At 39.0% G+C, this 22610-nt stretch overlaps 1 protein-coding gene across 5 annotated transcripts in view; it reads right to left on the minus strand.

The window, feature by feature from the left end:
* The window catches only part of CALU (calumenin), a 28806-nt gene that overhangs the window by 2714 nt on the left and 3482 nt on the right, over positions 1 to 22610 (minus strand). Inside the window, exons 2-7 of one of the 5 annotated variants that reach the window (XR_004351398.1) lie at positions 16434 to 16665; positions 11377 to 11570; positions 7284 to 7450; positions 6554 to 6614; positions 4996 to 5596; positions 1336 to 1535 (exon numbers count right to left, since the gene is read on the minus strand). Coding sequence is in view for 4 of the 5 variants with exons in the window: in XM_032642804.1 (XP_032498695.1) it covers positions 1336 to 1535; positions 6554 to 6614; positions 7284 to 7450; positions 11377 to 11570; positions 16434 to 16665; positions 16849 to 16861 (867 nt within the window). In the remaining variant the exon portion in view is untranslated. Of the gene's footprint in view, positions 1 to 1335; positions 1536 to 4995; positions 5597 to 6553; positions 6615 to 7283; positions 7451 to 11109; positions 11304 to 11376; positions 11571 to 16433; positions 16666 to 16848; positions 16862 to 22610 lie in introns of those variants that run through there. The other 4 variants (XM_032642804.1, XM_032642805.1, XM_032642806.1 and 1 more) reach the window with 4 other exon arrangements.

Genomic DNA, 22610 nt, shown 5'->3' on the forward strand with positions numbered 1-22610 from the left:
CCCTTTCGAGCAAAATGTGGGACATCTCCTAGATATGGGTAAGAGATAGTCAAGAATAGCCAGGAAAAATACTTCAAAGTGAATCAAGTCTTTGTCTAACAGGAACAACGAAATATGCTAATATCAAGCACAGTCTTCAACTCCAAAATGACCTAGTCACCAATCAGATTCCAGACAGAACCCCAAATGAAGGCTCAGATACTCATCTCAAGAATTATCTAGGCTAGATTCCCAAGGAATGACTACATCAGTTTCCTTTTCTCACATGTCTCAGGACACAGCACCTGGCTACTGAAGTGACTGAGCAAGAACTCAAAACAGACTGACCCTCAAAAAGGCTCAATAAGAAACTGCATTAGGAGCCTCCCTGGTGGCGCAGTGGTTAAGAATCTGCCTGCCAATGCAGGGGACACGGGTTTGAGCCCTGGTCCGGGAAGATCCCACATGCCGTGGAGCAACTAAGCCCATGAGCCACAACTACTGAGCCTTTACTCTAGAGCCTGTGTGAGCCACAACTGCTGAAGCCTGTGCCTAGAGCCTGTGCTCCGCAACGAGAGAAGCCACCGCAATGAGAAGCCTGCACACCACAACGAAGAGTAGGCCCCGCTCACCACAACTAGAGAAAGCCCGCGTGCAGCAACAAAGACTCAACGCAGCCAAAAATAAATAATTTAAAAAAAGAAAAAAAGAAACTGCATTAAAACCGAAGATCAGTCTAAATAAAAGAACATTTAGAATTCTAGAATCCCCAACTTTAGACTGATTTTCAGTTTGCTCTAAGGAGAGCATTCAAATCTCTGAAAAAGGTGACAGGGCTCAGTAGTAACACCACTCTTTTAATGAACTGAATGCCTTCTCAGATAATTGATCAAGGGTAATTTTAACAGGTTTCAGAGAAAAGCTGATTTATAAGCTCCTACAAATGATTTAATTTTAAAAAGCATATTTGATTTAAGAAGGAAACAACCAGCTTTGAGTAGGCAAAATGAGCCTGTAAAAGATAAAAGAACAAAGGAAATAACAACAAAAAAGCAAAGAAGATTTCTTGGGGTTCCAAAGATAGCAGATGATGCATGCTGGGCACAGGCTATATCCAGAGGCTCTTTCTGAGGCCTAAATTTCTCCAATGCTGGGAACATTGGGCAAAGGGATTTCTAAAATGAGATCAGAGAGCTAGCGCTGCCCTGTAAGTTTTCAATCGCCAACTTTAGATCCATAGCAGACTCAAACTAATTAAGACCTTAAATGCTCTATGTACCTCAACAGGAATTTTTTAGGCAATCCCCTAGAAACAGACTTCGATCGCTGATAGATTGTTTGGGCCTGGACACTTACCTTGTTCTGGTCGGATTCGTAGACTAGGTGCCTGGCTTCTGCCTCTGCATGATCATAGTCTGAGGGAAGGATCCAGTCTTTGGTCTCTTCCTTATCCATCTTCCCATCTCGGTTCTTATCTCGAAACTCAACAAACTGTTCTCTCTCAGTCTTTACCCATTCTGGCTCATCAGCATTTCCATCATGGCTGTACATGTCACCTGTGTGAATACACATCCACACAGAAGATGAGTTTGTCTTTTCTCAAAGACTGCCCCATGCAAATCTGACCTGACCCTTTTTCCTCATTCATCAGTTTGGAACCTAATAGCAGTTATAAGGGTATTTTAGGTCAGAGAGACCTTAAGAAGCAAGGAGTTTTCCTGATGTGTGATTATTGATCTTGCAACAAGAATATTTCCAGCTGTTGGTCTTGAATGATATGAGAGCAAAGAGAATCCTTTAAAAAAAATGCAGAAACAAAGGGAGATGACTAGTGTCAAGAAAGGTGAAGACCAGGACTTCCCCGGTGGAGCAGTACTTAAGAATCTGCCTGCCAATGCAGGGGACATGGGTTCAATCCCTGGTCCAGGAAGATCCCACATGCTGCAGAGCAACTAAGCCCATATGTGCCACAACTACTGAGCCCGCGTGCCACAACTACTGAAGCCCACGTGCCTAGAGCCCGTGCTCCACAGTGAGAGAAGCCACCACAAGGAGAAGCCTGTGCACCACAATGAAGAGTAGCCCCCGCTCGTTGCAACCAGAGAAAGCCGGCGCAGCAATGAAGACCAAACACAGCCAAGAATAAATAAATTTCTTTTTAAAAAAATAAATAAAAAGAAAGGTAAAGACCAACTTTCATAAGATAGTTGTTCCCTACATTCCATTTCACTACTAATTAACCCGACCACTAGTTTTAGAAAGATGTGGTTTTAAATCCTAAAGAAAACTTGAGAGGTCTATAAGTCAAACTGTCCACCAACCAATTACAGAGTATACTTTTTTTTTTTTTTTGCGTTATGCGGGCCTCTCACTGTTGTGGCCTCTCCCGCCGCGGAGCACAGGCTCTGGATGCGCAGGCTCAGCGGCCATGGCTCACGGGCCCAGCCGCTCCGCAGCATGTGGGATCTTCTCGGACCAGGGCACGAACCCATGTCCCCTGCATCGGCAGGCGGACTCCCAACCATTGCGCCACCAGGGAAGCCCGAGAGTATACTTTTTTTTTTTAAGTATTTAAAAAAAAATTTTTTTTTTTTTTTTTTTGGCTGCGTTGCATCTTTGTTGCTGCGCATGGGGTTTCTCTAGATGCGGCGAGTGGGGGCCACTCTTTGTTGCAGTGCACGGGCTTCTCATTGCAGTGGCTTCTCTTGTTGCAAAGCACAGGCTCTAGTTGCACAGGCTTCAGTAGCTGCAGCAAACAGGCTCAGCAGTTGTGGCGCACAGGCTTAACTACTGTCAAAATTCTTTTAGGAATTACATGAGCGAAAGTCTGAAGACTCCTAAAGTACACTATATCAAAGTAAGTGTACATGCATTTCATGTAAGGTATGGGAACACAACTAATATAAGTCTAAGTAACTTCTAAAGAGTTATTTACTTGTGATAAAAGTAATTTGTATGTTGGGACCCATAAAATGGAGGCTGCCCCAGTGGCCCGGCCCATGCCACAAATCTAAACCTAAGTCAGCCCACACTGCTAAGAAAACCTAACATATATCAATCACAACCCTCCAGCTCAGCTTCAGTCAACTTACCTTACCCTTAGAAAAGATGACCTGCTATCTTTATAAGGAAATCCCTGACCTCCTAGCCAATCATGTCCTGCATCCGAGTTGCTCCTCTAATGTTTTATAAAGCCTGCTCTTGCCCAAAACCCCCTAGGAAGAATGCTCCACTGCTTGTGAGGTACTTTACTCCCCCCAATCCATGGATTGTTTTCCCTTGAATAAAGGACATCAAACTTGTTACTAAATTCTACTATTTGCAGCATTTTACAGTTGGCACTGTCATTTTCCTGAACTTGAGGGTTAAGAGTAGAACTACTCCTTTCTGTCTTAAATACAAATTGGGAGTCTCAGAGCAGGTCTTGCCAATTCTTTTTTCATGTTACAGCACATTCAGAAAACACAGTATTTGTACGATCCACTGGCCAGCACCCTGCCCTAGCTGTCCTGAGGGTCAGGGAGACCTTTCACTGTATACAGATTGGGAAATTCTGAAGTAGGGAATACGTGTGTATTAGGAAACGCACGTTAGGAAAACGTGCGTTTAAAAGACATATTTTTCTTCCTTTCTTTCTTTCTTTTTTTTTAATTTGGCCACACCACACGGCATTCGGGATCTTAGTTCCCCAACCAGGGGTCAAACCCGGCCCCCGCAGTGAAAGTGCCGAGTCCTAACTACTGGACCACCAGCGAATTTCCTGAAAGACATGCATTTAATAGAAGCTAGAATATACAACATAATGTAAATGCATCTTAAAGCTAGAAGAGTAAGGATAAGAATTAATACTATTTAATTTTCTATTAAAAAATTCAACCTGGGCTTCCCTGGTGGCGCAGCTGTTGAGAATCTGCCTGCCAATGCAGGGGACATGGGGTCGAGCCCTGGTCTGGGAAGATCCCACATGCCGCGGAGCAACTAGGCCCATGAGCCACAACTACTGAGCCTGTGCGTCTGAAGCTTGTGCTCCACAACAAGAGAGGTCGCAAGAGGAGAGGCCCGCGCACGGTGATGAACAGTGGCCCCCGCTCGCTGCAACTAGAGAAAGCCCTCACACAGAAACGAAGACCCAACATGGCCATAAATAAATAAACAAACAAATAAATACAATTTAAAAAATTCAACCTATATAATGATATTAAGGAATTACTAATTTTTTGAGATTTTATTTAAAATTTTTTAGAGATACATATGTATCTTAAGAGAGATATAACCAAATGTTTACAGATGAAATGAGATGCTGATTGGGATTTACTTCAATAATAAAGGAGGTAAGACGTGGATATGGATTTAAAAGGATTGGCCATGGGTTGATGGCTGCTGGGACTGGGCGTAAGTACAGGGGATTCATTACACTATTCTATTTAATTTTGTGTATGCTTGCAATGCTGTATAATAAATTTAAATGGTTCAACAGTATAACTCTGGGGACTTATTAATGCTAAATGTAAGAGGCAAAGACCATTTGTTTCTTTTTGATCTTTCCTCTCAACAGGGCAGAAACTAGCATACCCCTAGAAACTGGAAGATACTATTTGGGAGACTTTTTAGCTTTACAAAGCCCGGCACCCAAGATGTAAAAGTGTTTGCATTAGTTGATGATTTGCAAAACAAAGTCATACACACACAGTTGATCGTTTCAGTAGTTTCAAGAAACAATTGATCTATATGATGGGAGGGAGATATTTCTTTATTGGGCCCCAATGCTTGATAAATGATGGTACTTAACTGTTATAAAACTTAATTCCTCTCAAGAGGTTCAAAATGAGTTCCTCCGTTTTAGCAATGGTGATAAAATGGCAAAAACCAAGAATTAAAAGATAAATTATTAAAAAAAAGGAACAGTCGACTTTGAAATGGGCTCAGTAAATGTACCCAGACATTTATTTCCACTGTGCTGATGAACTCCACTAAAAAAATCATTTTGGAAAAAAATTCCATCTTCCCACTGCTTACCCCTCTCAAAGTACATCATGGAGTCTTAGAAGAAAAGAGTATTCAAGGAGTAATTCAACTGGAATAACTCTAGAAAATAAATAGCAGGTATAATTAGACAAAATTTGAGTAAAGGAGTGACTTGTTCAATGGACTGAAGTGACATAGAGGGATAGAGGTAAGGGCTTAAGTCTCCCTTTCACACTTAAAATGAACATTCCAGGTAAAGATCAGAAGCCTAAAAACAAATTGTCTTATGAAACACAAAACCAGTGGTGCACTAGAATTAAGTTACTATGAGTAAAAATAATAATTGGAAATATAAAATTATCTAGTATCTTTTAAAATGGAATAACATTTGTAACAAAGACATTTGTAGTATCTTCCATCTCTTCTCCTTTACTTATGCTAATTTCCATCACACTAATTGTGTAACAATTTGCTCAACTACTTGCTAAGAGGCAGCCCCTTTTTTTAAAGCAATGGGAAAATCTTGAAATTATTTTGAGGATAATAAAAATAGCTTTAGGGACTTCCCTGGCAGTCCAATGGTTAAGACTCTGCACTTCCACTGCAGGGGGCACGGGTTCGATCCCTGGTTGGAGAACTAAGATCCCACATGCTGCACGGCAAGGCCAAAAGAAAAAAAAACTTTACTTGAGAGAAAGGTATAGCATCTAAAATAAACAGACAACTTGAAGGTATAGTAGCATCTAAAATAAACAGACAACTGGGAATTCCCTGGCAGGCCAGTGGTTAGGACTCCGAGCTTTCATTGCTGAGGGCAAGGGTTCGATCCTTGGTCAGGGAACTAAGATCCCACAAGCCGAGGTGTGGTCAAAAAAGTAAAAAGAAAAAAGAAAAAGGAAAAGAAAACAAAACCAGACAACTAAAAGGAAAAGTGGCAGAAAGGAGTGATTTTTAAAAAAAGACGAAAGGAAACAAATTAGAGAATCTAGACAGAAAACATGAATAGAATACAGCGAAAAGGAAAGACTAAGAGGAATCAACAGCTCTTAGTCACCCAACTGTCTCTTTTGTCCGATTTCCGTTTCCTAATGCCAGTCTAGGCTCCCTGCAACTCCTTACTGTCAATTCCACAGGGCATCTGGGATGTACTATTTCAGTGCTGTCCACTACAGTAGCCACTGGCCACATGGGGCTACTGAGGACTTGAAATGTGACTGGTCCAAACTGAAATGTGCTTTAGTGTAAAATAAACTTTTGAAGATTTGTAGAAAAAAAAACCCTCAATGATTTATATTGATAAAATGTTGAAATTATAGTATTTTGGAATCTTAGGCTAAATAAAATACACTATTGAAATAAATTTCATCTGTTTCTTTTTATTGTTTTTGATGTGGCTATTAGAAAAGTTAAAATTATGTATGTGGCTCACATTTACATTTTGATTTGCCAGTGCTGCTACAGACACTTCATCATGACCCCCTATTCCTCACACTGGTCTGACTTAATGATGTGCTGAGAGTTGACCCACGGGGTAAATTGTTTCTATTGGTGAATATATCTTCCAAAGCTTCTCAGCTTCTTCTAAGAAAAACACTAGAAACAGACTTACCAATATACTCCTCCAGATCAATGAAACCATCAGCATTCTTATCTATATCTTCCATTGTTTCCTAAACAGAAGAGAGTAATTAGACTTAGTATCTGGATGAGTTAGTTTAGGCAATTATTTGTCATTCATTAAAACACACACACACATACACACTCACACGTTTATGTAGATGTGTGTGGGTATGGTTAATCCATAGGAAATTGTGGTTTTTCTAGCTGAAAGAATGGTAAAATATTATCAATTTTTTATGCTTCAGCTTAAAATAACTAACAGTCTTCTTGAAGGAACACTTAATAGTGAACTACCCCATCAAGCCCATGATGATCTGGTAGCCCTAGTCATGCTTAACTCTAACAGGAGATGTGACCAGTGAGTACCTCTACAGCTATAGTCTATGTTTATCAGTAACTGCCTTCTGTGAAAATTCTTTAGTATCACTGTCATTACTCAGTGCCTGGTATTTTAAAAAATAGGATTTCCCCTCATGCTTACAGTACGAAGCCACCAATGAATGGCAAAATACATAATCTGATGGTACGTATTGTCATACTAAACAGAAAGCTTAAAGCACCATCGAGATCACAGAAAAACAGTGACAGAGCTTGGACTCAATCTGGCCAGCACTTGTATAGCAAGTCGTTCTTCTAAATACAGAGGAAAGGCTAAAGAGGAAAGCGTAAGCAACAAAGAGAAAGTTTCCATTGAGAATCCTTGCTCTCACCCCACCCACCTGTACTACTATATCCTTCATGTAGTCATACTCCTCAGGGTGCAGGAAAGCTGTGAATTCCTCCTTTGTGGCAATGAGGTCTCCATCCTTGTCTGCCATTTTAAACCTCCGCTCATCTCTAACCATCATCTGTTTATAGTTAAATCCATCATCAGGGTCTGGATCATCTAGAAAAGAAAAATTTAGGTCAAATCTTAAAAGACTTCCAGAAAACATGAAAATGTATGGGGAATCAATTTCCAAGAAAGATAAACCAAGCACTGAAGAATTAATTCTCGATTACTCAGGTAAAATTGCAGCAGTATAAAGACATTCAGTTTTGGTAATCAAAGACCTCAAAATCAGGTCTGAGTTGAATGCAAATGCTTGCCACTCAACATGGAACCCTGGCTCCTGGACTGTGTAATCCGTTATGTAATGCTTCACTGTCACTGCTCTTGGGGCAACCAAAGAGCTTGAGTTTTCTAGATATATCCAAGGGGCAGCGGTGGTTCTAAAGTCATACTTAGTTTGAATCCTAACTCTACCACTTCTTAGCCATGTGACCTTGGGCAAGTAACTTAACTGTACTTCAATTTACTCATCTGTAAAATGGAGATAATAACAGTGCTGGCCTCATAGGGTTGTTGTGAGGCTAACTAAGCAAATAAATAAAGTTAAGTGCTAGAGCAGTGCCTGGCACAGAGCTGGCTTTTAATAAATGTTAGCCATTGCTATGTCGATTAAACATTAGGTTCTCATTAAAAAGCCAGATATCAGGAATTCCCCAGCAGTCCAGAGGTTAGGACTCTGAGCTCTCACTGCTGGGGGCCTGGGTTCAGTCCCTGGTCGGCAGAACTAAAATCCCACAAGCCGCACAATGCAGCACTCCCCTGCCCCCCCACAAAAGAAGCCAGACATCAAAGGCCTTCTATCCCATTATAGGCCATCTGGATTCAAGTACCAGAACAACACCACTTTGAATGGTCACACTTTAGTTTCTTAAGCCAACTCAGAAATATACCATGAGATACAAATACTGTTCACTACCCCCCCTCCCCAATTTCTGTAAACTTCTAGAAAATGCAAATAAATTCGAGTTACAGAAAACAGATCAGTGGTTGCCTTGAGGATTATAAAGGGACACAAGGAAACTGGGGTGATGGAAATGTTCATTTATTTCGATTGCAGTGATGAGCTCACCGACACATACATCTGTCAAAACTCACCAACTGTGCATTTTAAATCCATGCAGTGTATCGTATGTCAGTTATACTTCAATAAAGCTGTTACAAAAGATAAATATTAGATTACAACCAAATGAAATTTGGATTTATCCCGCTGTTAGGATGTTGAACTGCACAAGCAGTAGTTATTTAGTCTCCATAAGAATCTAGAAAAATGAAATTTTGTTTCTTTAAGTTGAAAAAATGTGGAGTTAATGGCAGAAAAGGAAAAAAAACCCTTTTCAATCTGAGTTGCTGTATGGACCTAATAAGGTAACATGTGAAGGTATTTTGAAAGGAAAAGACACCATATTAAAGGTAAGAAATGATTGTTCCTACAACATATTGGTCAAATTTTAAAAAAGATACAGCACTAGTTTTATAAAAATGACCCACAGGGTCCCTTAATAACATTACACTGCTGACTTTCGATACTGTAGTTCAATCTTTCCATACTTCAAGCACAGTTAAAAACAACAACAATAAACTACTGCTCTATTTTGAGAGGTGAGCAATTTGAAGCTTCATTCTTTGTTGAGTGTCAAAATTCAGTGAGATAGCTGACTGGATCATGAGGCTTTGCGGACCCTATACGTGTATACTCAAAGCCGTAACAGGTTAGAGACAAAGAATTTAAGGAAAGTATGATCTTTCTCAGATACTGAGTCATTTCTTCTAAACAAATAAAGCTTCAGTACAAACTATGTAACATAAATAAGAAAGATAACAGAAGACAACTTATATATTAAGAGTAGATTCTTAGCTAAGAGCCCTGCTCTCCGCCTTAGTTAAACCATGGTGACTGGAATCAAGTAGCCCGATAACATGCACATATATAAGGATGAAAAAGGAAGCTTTAAAACTTTATTTTTATTTTTTTGAACTTTATTTTTAATGACTAAACTCACGTGCCTATCATCACTGCTCAGAGTGCCATTGTCTTGTCTTAAGCACCAGTTTACTGGGCTATCTGGCCTGGGTAGGCTCTTGGTCTAGTTCTGGTGGAGGCAGGGTGGATCGCAGTACCTCACATTTTACTTGTGGCAGAGACAGGGTTAACGCTCCTTTTGTGGAAAGCAGACTAAAAGCTAAAGTGATTTATACCTGAACTCAGCTGAACCAAGAACACGCTTTCACAAAAACTCCTCAGCACTTTTGTAAGGCACCTCATTACCCCAAGTACTGTCCAGCCACAGGCCTCCAGGGAAAGATGCCTTATAAAGACATTGTTTCTCCAGCCAGAGCTTCAGCTTATGCAGTCTCAGTCAGTAGAAATACCCATTACATTGAATCATTTGCCCTGTGAGGCCACAAAGCTCTCAACACATAATCATACAAAGAGTTTAAGATTCATTCTGGACAGCAAGTGAGTGACTAGGTCTGAGCTGAGATTTATTAACACACCATTCTATTGAGATCACCAATAGCCTACCCACTGCTTTACATTTATAATTAATTCCAAATAAATCAGAGGGTGTTGGGTCTCAGCCAGAGAGCAAGAAGCATGGATGCCTCTCTATCTGCGCTGACTTTTTAATACACGTGTTTTTAATTGGGTGAAGGATTATGTTTGGTTCTTGGGTAAGTGTCAAGCATAGAGAGAGACTGCCACTCTAGTCTTAGGAATGAGAACAAGCCTGATACAGAAATAAAAATCTGTTCAACAGAAATGCATGCAGTCCTGTAATTAACACGGACAGCTGGCTATCCAGCGGGGGGAAACAGACCATCATACACTCACAGCTTGTTAGTTGGTGATGGAGAATGCCTGCTTTAACCCAGAAATTTACTTAATTTCCAGAATAAAAATGCAAGAAGTAACATTTATACATTCTTGCCTCAAACTGTAACCATGTGCAATAGAGGAATCTCACTAACAAAAACACCCTAAGTCATCAACTCAGTAAGATCGCCACCGAGCATTCAACAGCAGGCAAGTGTAATAAGTAAAAGAAAATGACTAACAGGTGGCCCAAGCATACAAGCTACCAAATCAACAGAAAGCAATCAAAGTCACATTTACTTGCCTTGAAGCATTTGCAAAGCAGGCTGATAAACTCATGTGCCAGAGAAAACAAATGGGAAATAATTCATTTCTAAACTTCAGTAAGCAGACATACTGAAATAGTTAAATTTCATCAAGGAAGGCTATTATATTTGATCTTTATTTTATTAAGGAAAAACAGTAATTTTCCTTCTATTCTCACCAGTTACAAAGAAATCTAATTTGGTTTGAATTTCAGGTCCAACACTTTAATGTGACCATGTCAGGCTTTGAGACATCTCAAAGCCTCTTGCTTTGCATTGTTGGAACAATGCAGCCTTTTAAACAAGATCTACTACAAAAATGGTCTCTCTGCGGGATGACAGCAAGAAAAAATGGGGAAATATATCTGAAATGCTAATGATGTTAAAAGATGTCAGACCTTAGAAAACCAAAATAAAACAAATTAAAAAAAATACATAATATACAACTTCAAAATTAATAAAGGGAAGGAGAATCAGCTCAGCATCAAACTATCTCAGATACGCATAATTTCTTCCTTTCCTTCACTGTGTGACCCATTTGTTTCTTTGACTCAAGACCATGGTCTCTGCCAGGCTGACATCTTGCCCCTTACCCAGGTAAGTGCCATAAGTCACGTTTCTGTACTCATCCCAGGAGATTAAGCCGTCTTGATTCAAATCAAACTCCTGCCATTGGTTTTCAACATTGTCATATATGTATTTCTTCTGGGCATGCTTAATCCGGGATTTCAGCTCCCCCTCCGTCACAAACCCATCTTTATCCGCGTCTATTTTATCTACAATCATTCTACAAGACAAAACAGTTATATTTCAAGGTGCCGGCTCCACAAAGCTTCTTCCCCCAGGTAGTAGGGACCTACCTAAAACGTAGCCGTAGGTGGCATTTTTATACTCTTCCCAGGAAACGAGGCCGTCCTCATTGAGGTCATGCCCCTTCCACTGTCGCTCTACATCCTCGTAAATCCAGCGCTTTTGTGCAAATTTAATCCAGTCTTTGAGCTCATCCACAGTGACAAACCCGTCCTTGTCGCCATCTATTTTACTTACAATCTTTCTGTAGAAAATGCAGAGAAATCCAGCAAGAGGTTAAAAGGACACTAGGCTCTGGACTTAGCCAGGTGTGTGCTGTGGGCACAGGTGTTGCCCAGAGCTAAAGCATGGAAATAAAAATTGTTTCCAAAACAAAACTGCCAGACAGGCCATTGAAAATTTTTCTCTTAAGTGCCCGTTGCTGGTCTGAAATGAGCCATCCAGACAAGGCAAGCACAGTCCATGGCTGGTGTACTTGGATCCAAAAGTGAATCCGGACTATCCCTTTAGAGGTAGGTTTCAGCCGATGGTCAGAATTCAGGAGTGAATATCCATTCCTATCTGGGTTTTCCACTCTTAGCATCAAACAACACACAAATCTTTGTATTTTTCTTTATTGCTTTTACAAGAATCTCAATTTCTGGGTAAACAATCACAACCACTGACTTGGTTTTCTAAAAATTCAAAAATTTAAACCAGACTTTAAAATAATTCAGCTGTGTTTTCAAAAAAAAAAACACCAAAACACTTCTGTTAAAAATACAAAGATATCAAATATAGTTCCAGGATCACTTATACCTAAAGTCAAGATTACTTTTTTTAAAACCCCAAAACAGGTACACAGAGACAGAAGCATGCTTATTTTTAAAAATGGCTAGCAGTTTATTATACACTATGTTGAACTGGATTTTTACATATAACCACAAAACCAGAGAGCTCTGAAGAAGTAATGTGGTAAGAATGTATATCCCTGATTATGAGAATGTTAATAAGCTGAGAGGGTTAGGGTGCAGATGATAAAGCAAAACTACAAAGCTAAAGAATCAATATACTTTGCCCTCCATGAGTTTCTTTCTTCTAGATCTATTATGTTAATGACAGACATTTTTAAAATGATTTATTTAAGGATTTCAAAATATGTGCATGATATGAAAACTTCTGTGTAAAGATGCAGTCACTTACTTATAGAAGCTAAGACAGCCTTTGTAAAGTCACAAGAACTTTAAATCAAAACTTCCAATCCCTGGCGGTCCAGTGGTTAAGACACTGTGCTTCCACTGCAGTGGGCACAGGTTCGATCCCCGGTGGGGAACTAAGATCCGGCATGCCGCACTGTGCGGCCAAAAAAACAAAACAAACAAAAAACCCCAACAACTTCTAATGGAATTGATATCTTGGCATACTCCTATGCTCTGTTACTTGTAGGACTGAAGACTGTTGTTTGGTAGCAAATAATGTTTTTCCCCAGTTTGTATTCATCTCATGAATACAACACTGTAAAGTGATTAGAATCACAGAATACAAGCAACACAAATTCATCTTGATATTGACATGCTGTTAGCCATGATTGTCTATTACTTAAATCTTGTAATTAACAAGCATTTTCCTTCAGAGAATCTTACAGCTTTTGCTCTAAAATGTTAAAAGGTAAAGCAGTAAGAAGTCACCTCAAATATCCTCCTCTATCTACATGGACACGGGCCAAAAATTTTTTGCAACTTGAACCTGTAGAATCTTTTTTTTTTTTTTTTTTAATTATTTATTTATTTATGGCTGTGTTGGCTCTTCGTTTCTGTGCGAGGGCTTTCTCTAGCTGTGGCAAGTGGGGGCCACTCCTCAACGCGGTGTGCGGGCCTCTCACTATCGCGGCCTCTCTTGTTGCAGAGCACAGGCTCCAGATGCGCAGGCTCAGTAATTGTGGCTCACGGGGCTAGTCGCTCCGCGGCATGTGGGATCCTCCCAGACCAGGGCTCGAAACCATGTCCCCTGCATTGGCAGGCAGACTCCCAACCACTGCGCCACCAGGGAAGCCCCTGTAGAATCTTAAGAATATTAATAAATTAAGTTTTAACCACCCCCAAACTTCTGCATTATCTATAATGGGATCCAGTTTGTGTCCGTAAGGTATTGGCTACCAAGATTGCCACTGTACCATTAAGAGAAAAAGGGCAAGGTACTTATTCCTGAAAGAAAATTTTAAACTATTATAAACAGCCTAAAGAAAAGGAACACTCAGATAAAAAAGGCATCTGACTATTTAAGATGGGCTTTTCCTAATGAAGTTGGCTAAATGCCATTCTATTCATCCCAACAGAAATATCCCAAATGGTTTAATTCAGAGGTTAGCAAACTTTTTCTGAAAAAGGACAGATAAGAAGAAATTTTCACTTTGTGGGCCACATATGGTCTGTCACATATTTTAAAAACAACAACAAAAATAACCACAAAACCATTTAAAAATAAAAAAGCCATCCCTATCTTGCTAGCTATCCAGCCTGCAGGCAGCTGTGAAAGTACATTGGAAGTGGGCATGTCCTATTTTAGGCATGAAGCTCTAAACTCGGATCTTTGAAAGCCTGTGTAAATTTATGAAGCTAATGGTGTTATATTTCTATGATACTGGAGAACCCTACAGATCCATGATGCCACTAAATCAGCCCTCACTCCAGGACAGACACAATGTACCTAGTGGATCTTATATTATTTCTAAGAGGTAACATATGCCTCTACATTTCAAAAGGCATCAAACAAATCCTTTGACTTTTTAAGAACCTGGGTCAATAAATGGGCTCAAGGAGGGTTCAAAATATTCCAGAAATTTTCAGCATGCAAAATTTTATATATATTCATATGTAGGCACTTTCCCTTAGCTTTCACTAGACTGCCAAAGGGACTGGGCCTGTGACCCAAAAAAGGATGATGAACTGCTCTAGTTCATTTCTACAGCAAATATATCAAGGGTGAAAATTTTATTAACGACCACCACCTCAAAATAAATAATCATTTGAAGGACACATAAATGAAAATTAAGTATATTTAGACTTCTTGGGGGTGGGGTTGAGAATACATACACAAGAAAAAATCTTCTATTTGTCAACATTCTTCATAAGAAAAGGAACTAAAAACTGGATATTAAAATTGTTTTTAAGTGCTTCCTGAAGTCTTTTAGGTATTATAACTAAGGATTTAAAAATAGTTGTGAATTTTTGCAACTAGACGTATAGACAATGATCTTATCTCCTAATAGTTACTGGCCTCCTAGATAGATGGAAAAGGGGGAATCTGTTGTTCCCAACCTCTGATGTATAGTCACGTACCAAATAATGTTTAGAAATTCCACAGTAAGTTAAAAGAAAAAAAAAAGTTCACCTGGAATTCTTGCTTGCAACAGTACATCACCTTATAAACTGGAAATATTTGCCATTATCTCCATTTTGGGAGAAGAAAATAGTACTTGGTTCATTCATACATTCCATGAAAAACATGATTTTAACCATCTTATTCTAATCAAATATGGAGTCGCTCATGTGTTGAACTTTTGATATTTACTGATGACAAAAAGAAACATTTTCTCTCTACTGAAGACTGTTAGCAGAGCTATTCCAGTACCTACACAGAGCCAGAACACCAAACCTAAGGGCCCTTCATTATTTAACAGTAATTCTGCAGAGACATGTGCAGACCAAAATGTAGGCTGGACATGCACGTTATGCAAGACACGAAGACTGAGAACGCCCTCATGCATCCCTATTTTCAGCCTGGAATGTTAGCACAGTTATAAGATTAAAATTAAAAGTGAGCATGGTCCCTCAAAGTTAGAAAAACAACCTAACAGAAGACTAACTCTTTGATAAGTTTCTGTTTTCTCTATCTACTTTCAAATGTTTTAGGAGTTTCTCATTCTACACAGCAAAATCTTTTTATTGTTTCTGTGAGTGTTTAAGAATAAAATATTATATCCTTCAGTTAGCAGAAAACCCGTTGAAAGAATAAATTTATTTTGAAGAACCACCCAAAGCAAATCCTATAACATCTTCTAATCACAGCACTATCCATGGGCAAAATAGTTTTGGAAATTCCTATGTGGTATAACTTTTCAGACAAATCTCTTGAATATAGTTCAGAAAGTTACACCAATGGTAGCCTTTCATTGAGGAGAAAATGTTCACTGAATTAACCTGCATTTCCTTAAAAAGCAAGGCTTTGAAAGAGCTAAAAAAGACATTCTCAGATCCTCAGAAATAATCAACTGGAATTCTACCAAATCAACTCTTTAAATAAAAAGATGCCTGCTGAGAGAGCCACAGAACCTGACTATGGCCCAGCTGTTACTGAAATAGCAACACATACTCTGACATTAAGACCACTGCTTATTACAACCTTCTAAAAGGCAAGGTTGAGGGACTTCCCTGGCGGTCCAGTGGTTAAGACATCGCCTTCCAATGCAGGGGGTGCGGGTTCGATCCCTGGTCGGGGAGCTAAGATCCCATGTGCCTCATGGCCAAAATACCAAAACATAAACCAGAAGCACTACTTTAACAAATTCAATAAAGACTTTAAAAATGGTCCACATTAAAAAAAAAAAAAAAAAAGCAAGGTTGGTTTGGTTTTGTTTTTGATTAAGCAAATATCTGACAATGAAACCAAAGAGGGTGAAGGACATCCTTGGAAACCATAAACTCTACAGAAATTAGTCAGTCCAGGAGTCTAATTTGCAGTTTATTATCCACGCAAAGACTTGGCATGGTCAGTAATAAATAGGTCACAGATAGTTTTTAAAAATTAAAAGCAACAGATTTGAGAAAACCCCCATGTAATGTTCCTTTGGGGTCAAGATGATGCAGTTTAAGCTGAGTCCTATAGTATTTGGCAATTTTATGCATAAATGACTTTGCTTTGTAGAACGAGGTAAAAACTATTATTCAATGGAGAAATGCAGGAAAGCGCTTAGTTAAATTTTAGTGGTAGCAATTCTGTGGTTAGTTTTCAGAAGATGTAGTTCAATACAGCTTTACTGAGTGACTGAGCCAAAAGAGAAAAAAAGAATGAGTTGATTTATAAAGAAATGTCATTATTCTAACTAGCTCCCTGAGAGCTGACACCTTACCCAAGTCTTTCCTTGCTCTCTTCTGGTGTCAGCTGATCAAAGGTTTTTGCTTCTTCAGCACCCAAGAAGGCATCATGGTCATAATCAAAACTCTGAGCATCATTGTGAACTTTATCACTGAGCTGAGGCTCATGGTGTACACGGTCCTTCTTTTCCGTGGGCTTGCTCAAGGCAAAGGCTGTGCACAGGGACAGGCATGTAAGAAACTGTCGCAGGTCCATGATAATCAGATCTTAAAGAAAAAAGAAAGGTAGTTCATTCAGGAAGCAGTATGCTTAATAATGAAACAAGAAATTAAAAGCTCACATCCAGTTACAATATTAATTTGATATTATCCCAAATATTATTACTTAATCCATAAAAAAAAGTATGGTAGAATATCAGACTTTCCAGTTTTACTCTGAGAAATATTCACCAGTTTTCTTCATCTGATTGTAGGCTGACAAGGAATTACAGGAACAAGGAATTACTAGGAACATCCACCTTGTAAGTGGTCTCACTTCAAAAACACCAAAGTAGAACTTTAATCCTTTTGCCCAAGTTCCTAAGATTTAAAAGTGAAAGGACCAAGATTTAAATCCAGACCTACTGACTCCAAATACTTTACCTTTGTACTATATCTGTGGTCTGGTCTTCAAACCTGGCTGGTTATTAGGATCACCCAGGAAGCTTTATTAAAAAAAAAAAGTTTCCCCTACTGAATTAGAATCTCTGAGGCTGAACCCAAGCATTTGTAGTTTTAAATGGTTCCCAGGTGATTCTAATGGTTGTCAGATAAGAACCAATGATCACCTTCAAAGATCAAACCACTGAGATGGTACAGTGATGGATAACTGCCTTATCATTCTGTATACTTGTGTTTCCCAAACCTACCCAGGTATAAGGACCACCTGGAATACTGCTCAAAGTACAGATTCCCCAGCTCTACACTGTACGTTCAGAATCTCTGCAGTCACAGGAGATTCTGATGAACAAGCACAAGGCTGGAACACTATCGAAAACAGTGACAAAAAATTGCAGAGAAGGTGCAGGATAGAAACTGTTTAGAACTCTTAACAGATAACCTATAGTACTGTCCAGAGAGGTTAAGGTTTTAGAGAAAACTGTAAAATTAAAAATCAAGGCGCGGGGGTGGGGCAGGGGAGAATTCCCTGGTGGCACAGTGGTTAAGAATCTGCCTGTCAATGCAGGGGACACGGGTTCGAGCCCTGCTCCGGGAAGATCCCGCATGCCATGGAGCAACTAAGCCCATGTGCCACAACTACTGAGCCCTCGTGCCACAACTACTGAAGCTCGTGCTCCTAGAGCCCCCAACAAGAGAAGCCACCGCAGTGAGAAGCCCGCACACCACAACGAAGAGTAGTCCCCGCTCACCACAACTAGAGAAAACCCGTGCACAGTAACGAAGACGCAACACCGCCAAATATAAATAAATAAATAAATAACACAAAAAAACAAATCAAGCGGGGACTTCCCTGGCGGTCCAGTGGTTAAGACTCCATGCTGCCACTTGCAGGGGGCATGGGTTCGATCCCTGGTGGGTAACTAAGTTCCTGCATGCCGTGCAGTATGGCCAAAAAATAAAATAAAATAAAATAAAAAATAAAATCAAGGGGAAAGAGTTTCCCAGGCTTTCATATTTTAACTAATCCTTTATCAGTAGAACACAGATTCTGAAGGCTTCTCCCCTTGTGGTGAGTATAAACTTTTATAATTTCCTATTATCACTTACTCGTTTCCTCTTATGACCAGTGACTCCCTTACTGGATGGGTAGGTGGTTACTGGGCATGAGGCCTGTTGTAGGTTGAACTGTGTCCCCCCGAAAGATATGCTGAAGTCCTAATCCCTGGTGCCTGTGCATGTGACCTTATTTGGAAATAGGATCTTTGCAGATGTAATCAAGTAGGATGGGCTCTAATACAATGGCTGGTGTCTTTATAAAAGGAGGGAAATTTGGATACAGACACAGAGAAGAGAATGCCACATTATGAAAGAGCCAAGGAATGTCAATGATTGCTGGCAACCACCAGAAGCTAGGAAGAGGCAAGGAAGGATCCTCCCTTAGGGCCTTCAGAGAGCATGCCCCTACTAACACTCTGATTTCTAATTTCTAGCCTCTAGAACTGTAAGAGAATAAACTTCTGTCCTTTTAAGCAATGTAGTTTATGGTAATTTGTTACAGCAGCCCTAGGAAACTAATACAAGGCTACAGTACAGAGGGACGCAGCATCACATGAAAGTTAAATGCATTATCTTGTCCTAATCTGCAGATTAAACTAGCCACAGGCTTCACCTTCCCCAGGATGTCACCAGTGGAACTATCTAATCTAAGGCTCATATTTTATATATAAATTTTTTTTTAATTATAAAAATTCTTTCAGCATTGCTTGTAACTCAGTGATCTCAACCTAGACTGTACCCTAAAATCACCTGGGGAGTTTTTATAAATGACCACTGAACCCCACCCTTAACCATAAATATTTTTAAAAGGCAGCCGGGTTGAGAACCAGTATTCTAACCAAATTCTCAAATGGCCATAATAATATCTTAAGAAATGTGACTTGAGAGTACACTTAATACGAAGAAACTGCATGTATCTGATCCTGCCTCAGAGTTTTGGGAATTAGAAGGAAGAAAGTGAATTGTGTCAAGGGATAAAGAAATCAAATACGCCAATAAATTAGCCATATTTTAATGTATCCATCTCCTTGTAACCCCCAAATAGTAACTAAAAGAAGTTACATTGTATTTGCTTGGATTTACAAAGCATTTTGGATTTAATAAACTAAAAAATGCTTAGCGCAGCTAATGGTGAGCACGTTACGTTATATAAAAATTCCTTAAAAGTGGAAGGAAAGCAAATAGAGGAATATGTTTAATGCTAACACAATTTAGCCGATTATACAAAGGCACAACCTGAGGCCTCCTTGTGTAACTTTCAGGCTGTAAAAGGGCATACGAGGGCACTATTTGTGTTCAATAGGAAAGCAGCTAAGTGGGGAGGTCCAGAAATGGCAGAGAAGGATATATCAATAGAGAGTAGAAAGTGTTCTAGAGTAACTAGGACAACACCAAAAAGACAAACAGAAATGTTAGCTAAGGAGATAATGGGAGGCAGTCACTTCCCCAAGAGCCCATTTCAAAAACACACAAAAACGGTAATTTTGCTGGACAGTTGTTAAGACTCATGAAAACCCATCAGAGGAAACAATGTGGCAGCACTGCCCTAAGACCCACAGAGAAAGGGGAAGAAGGTGGTACTATTCTTAAGCTGTTCACCAATGTTAGTTAGGACTTGGCTATGCTTCTGAAAGTTTATCCATGTTCTGTTTCGTGCTATCCCATCAAAATACCCAAATTTGTATACAAGGACACTTCAATTCAGATGTTCAATGATAACAGTTTATGATGATTTTAAAAAAAGGAAAATGAACTAAACCAAAGAAGTGGTAAATACATATTAAATCTATATTGTGGAACACAACACAGTTTAAGAAGAATGAAGCGGACCTATTCACACTGAAACTGACAAGGCACCAAGATATGTTCAGTGAACAAAAACAACAACAATAAGAAAGCATGTTGTAAAACAATGTCAAGATCTCATTTATATAAAAAGCAAAATCCAACAACCTCCCCAGCTTGTTTATATTTGTATAAAATATAACATATATGCACGAAAATGGTGTGGAAGGATAAACATCTATCTGTAAACAGCAATAAGCCCTACGCTGAAGGGAGAAGAGATGGGGTGGGGAGGTAAGGTTCGTGGGGAGTGAACTTCACTACTGTACTGCTGTGTTGTCTTATTTTTTGTAAATGAGCACACAGTCGTGTATTATCTTTTTATGTGTATTACTTTCTAAACAAGAGCATAAAAATTCTTTGCATTTTTAGGTAGCAAAGCAAACATTTTCAAGCCATTTCTCCAGATTGGAAAAGGAGACTGAAGGAAAAACACATATTTATTCTTAAGACACAAACCCTATTTTATAAAGTAAAATAACACTGCCCTAGGAGAATAACCCTCCAGCCCACTCTTCAATAACTGAATCCAATCAATCAGATCAGTGGAACCGTAAAGAGAAAATTAGATTCAGTGGCTCTCTCAAACATCACAGTATGCCTTTATTTTAGGACAAAATGAAACTTCCATTTCAAATTACAAATAATTCTTCAGACAAATAAAATCCTTTACAGAGATAAGGAATGAGTTTTATGTTGTTATTTTGTGATATATCCAAATAATATCTATAATGTTAGAGGCTTACAGAATCAAGTAAAATCAAGAGTCACTGCAACAGAGGATTTTCCTTATGTCTATTAACAAGGGGGCTTCCCATTTAGGAAAATTTTATAAATGACTAATTACATCCCGAGAATAATACTCTAACAACTCTTGCATAATACCCTGACAACTTCTGCAAACCCCAAATGTTTTAATATGAATTAATGCTTAAGCCCACTAACACTATCAGGGCCTGGGAAGGATACTGTGTAAAGTTTTGATACTGTGTAACATAAAGAAATGTAACAGATTGACTCACTGTGATTCTAGAGGGAAAACTACATTTAAGATTGAGGTGTAACATCTTGATACAGTGATAAAAGAAGAATTTCAGAATATAAGCCAAGTGATTCAGCTTTATCATTTCTCCATCTCTCTATCCTTTCCCTTCTCAATTAAACTTTCAATCCTGCCCCTCTACAGGTTCCTCCATTCTGTCAATCAATACTTCTCAGGTCTTCATAATCCAAAATCAGTCTTTCTCAGACCCCCGTTATTCCTTCAAGCATGCTCTTCCCTTTCCTTCACCCATACGGTCTCTAGAAACTGCTGTCTCCGCTTCCTCACCACCTACTGTCACCCTGAAATCTGGGTTTCTATCACAACTGATGAAACTGCCTAAAAAGGTCATCAAGGACCACCTGCTGGACAAAGCAATGGTCCTACCTTTATCTCTCTGCAGTGGGCAATGAAAAATCTGCACTTTAGTAAGTTTTAAAAACTATGCACTTTGTGCCCACATATAATATATCAACTCCTGGCTATTAGAAACTAACAAAAGGCCCCTTGTTTTATGAATACAGACACTAAAAAAAGAGACTACTAAATTTATCTAAATCCATACACACATAAAAATGTCCAAATAGAAACAAAGGATATCTCTCAAGACAAAGGATATACAATGTGGGACAATGTGAGAAGGAGTATAAAACAACTTCTTACACAAGGCATCTGAAGAACTATATTAGTGCAGTTATTTCTGAAGCAACTTTCTCTTTTCAACCAAATCAAACCAAATAATAGAAAGCTAAAACCCTTCTCTTTCTCCATCAGGACAGCTATTCATCAGTGGATAACAGAACATTAGGAAAACATAATATAATACATAAATGAAGGACTTGGTTGTATGAGTTTTTACCATATGGTCTAGGTGAGTCTGGCCACAGGTTTGTCAATTTGGTTTACCCTTTCAAAGAACCAGCTCTAGGTTTTGTTGACTTTTTCTATTGTTTTTTAAATCTCTATTTCTTCTCTGATCTTTATTATTTCCTCTTTCTGCTGACTTTAGGTTTTGTTTGTTCTTCTTTTTCTAATGCTTTCAGGTGGTAGGGTTAGGTTATTTGAGCTTTTTTTTCTTTTCTGAGGAAGGCCTGTGAACTTACCATGTGATCTTAAGGTAAATCAATGGCTGTGAAAAATGCATCTCCCCATCTCCCATTTCTCAAAAGACCTATAAGTTTCTCTTCCTCAAATTCTGTCCCTCCCTCACCAAGGGTAACATTTAATATTTTTTCTTAAACAAACAGAAAAGTAGACCTGCACTGTCCAGGACAAGAGCTACTAGCTACATGTGGCTACAAGCAGTTGAAATGTGGCTAGTGTAAATTAACAAGTGGTGGGTTACACTTTATGTCAAAAGAATGGTATTTTTGTACGTACTGGATTAAATTATTAAAATTAATTTCACATGTTTAAAATGTTCACCTGTAAATCTAAAGTTACATACGTGGCTTGTATTATACCTCTACTGCATCACACGATGTTAGAGACACAAATAAAGGGCTAGAACAGAAAAGGTATCATGTTACTATCATACTTTTGCAGGATGTCACCAATAATGGTCTCCTGCAAAGTTATTTTCATGAATTGTTCCAGTTAATTTATAAGG

The sequence above is a fragment of the Phocoena sinus genome, chromosome 9, assembly GCF_008692025.1.
Source record: "Phocoena sinus isolate mPhoSin1 chromosome 9, mPhoSin1.pri, whole genome shotgun sequence".
Taxonomy (NCBI): Eukaryota; Metazoa; Chordata; class Mammalia; order Artiodactyla; family Phocoenidae; genus Phocoena; species Phocoena sinus.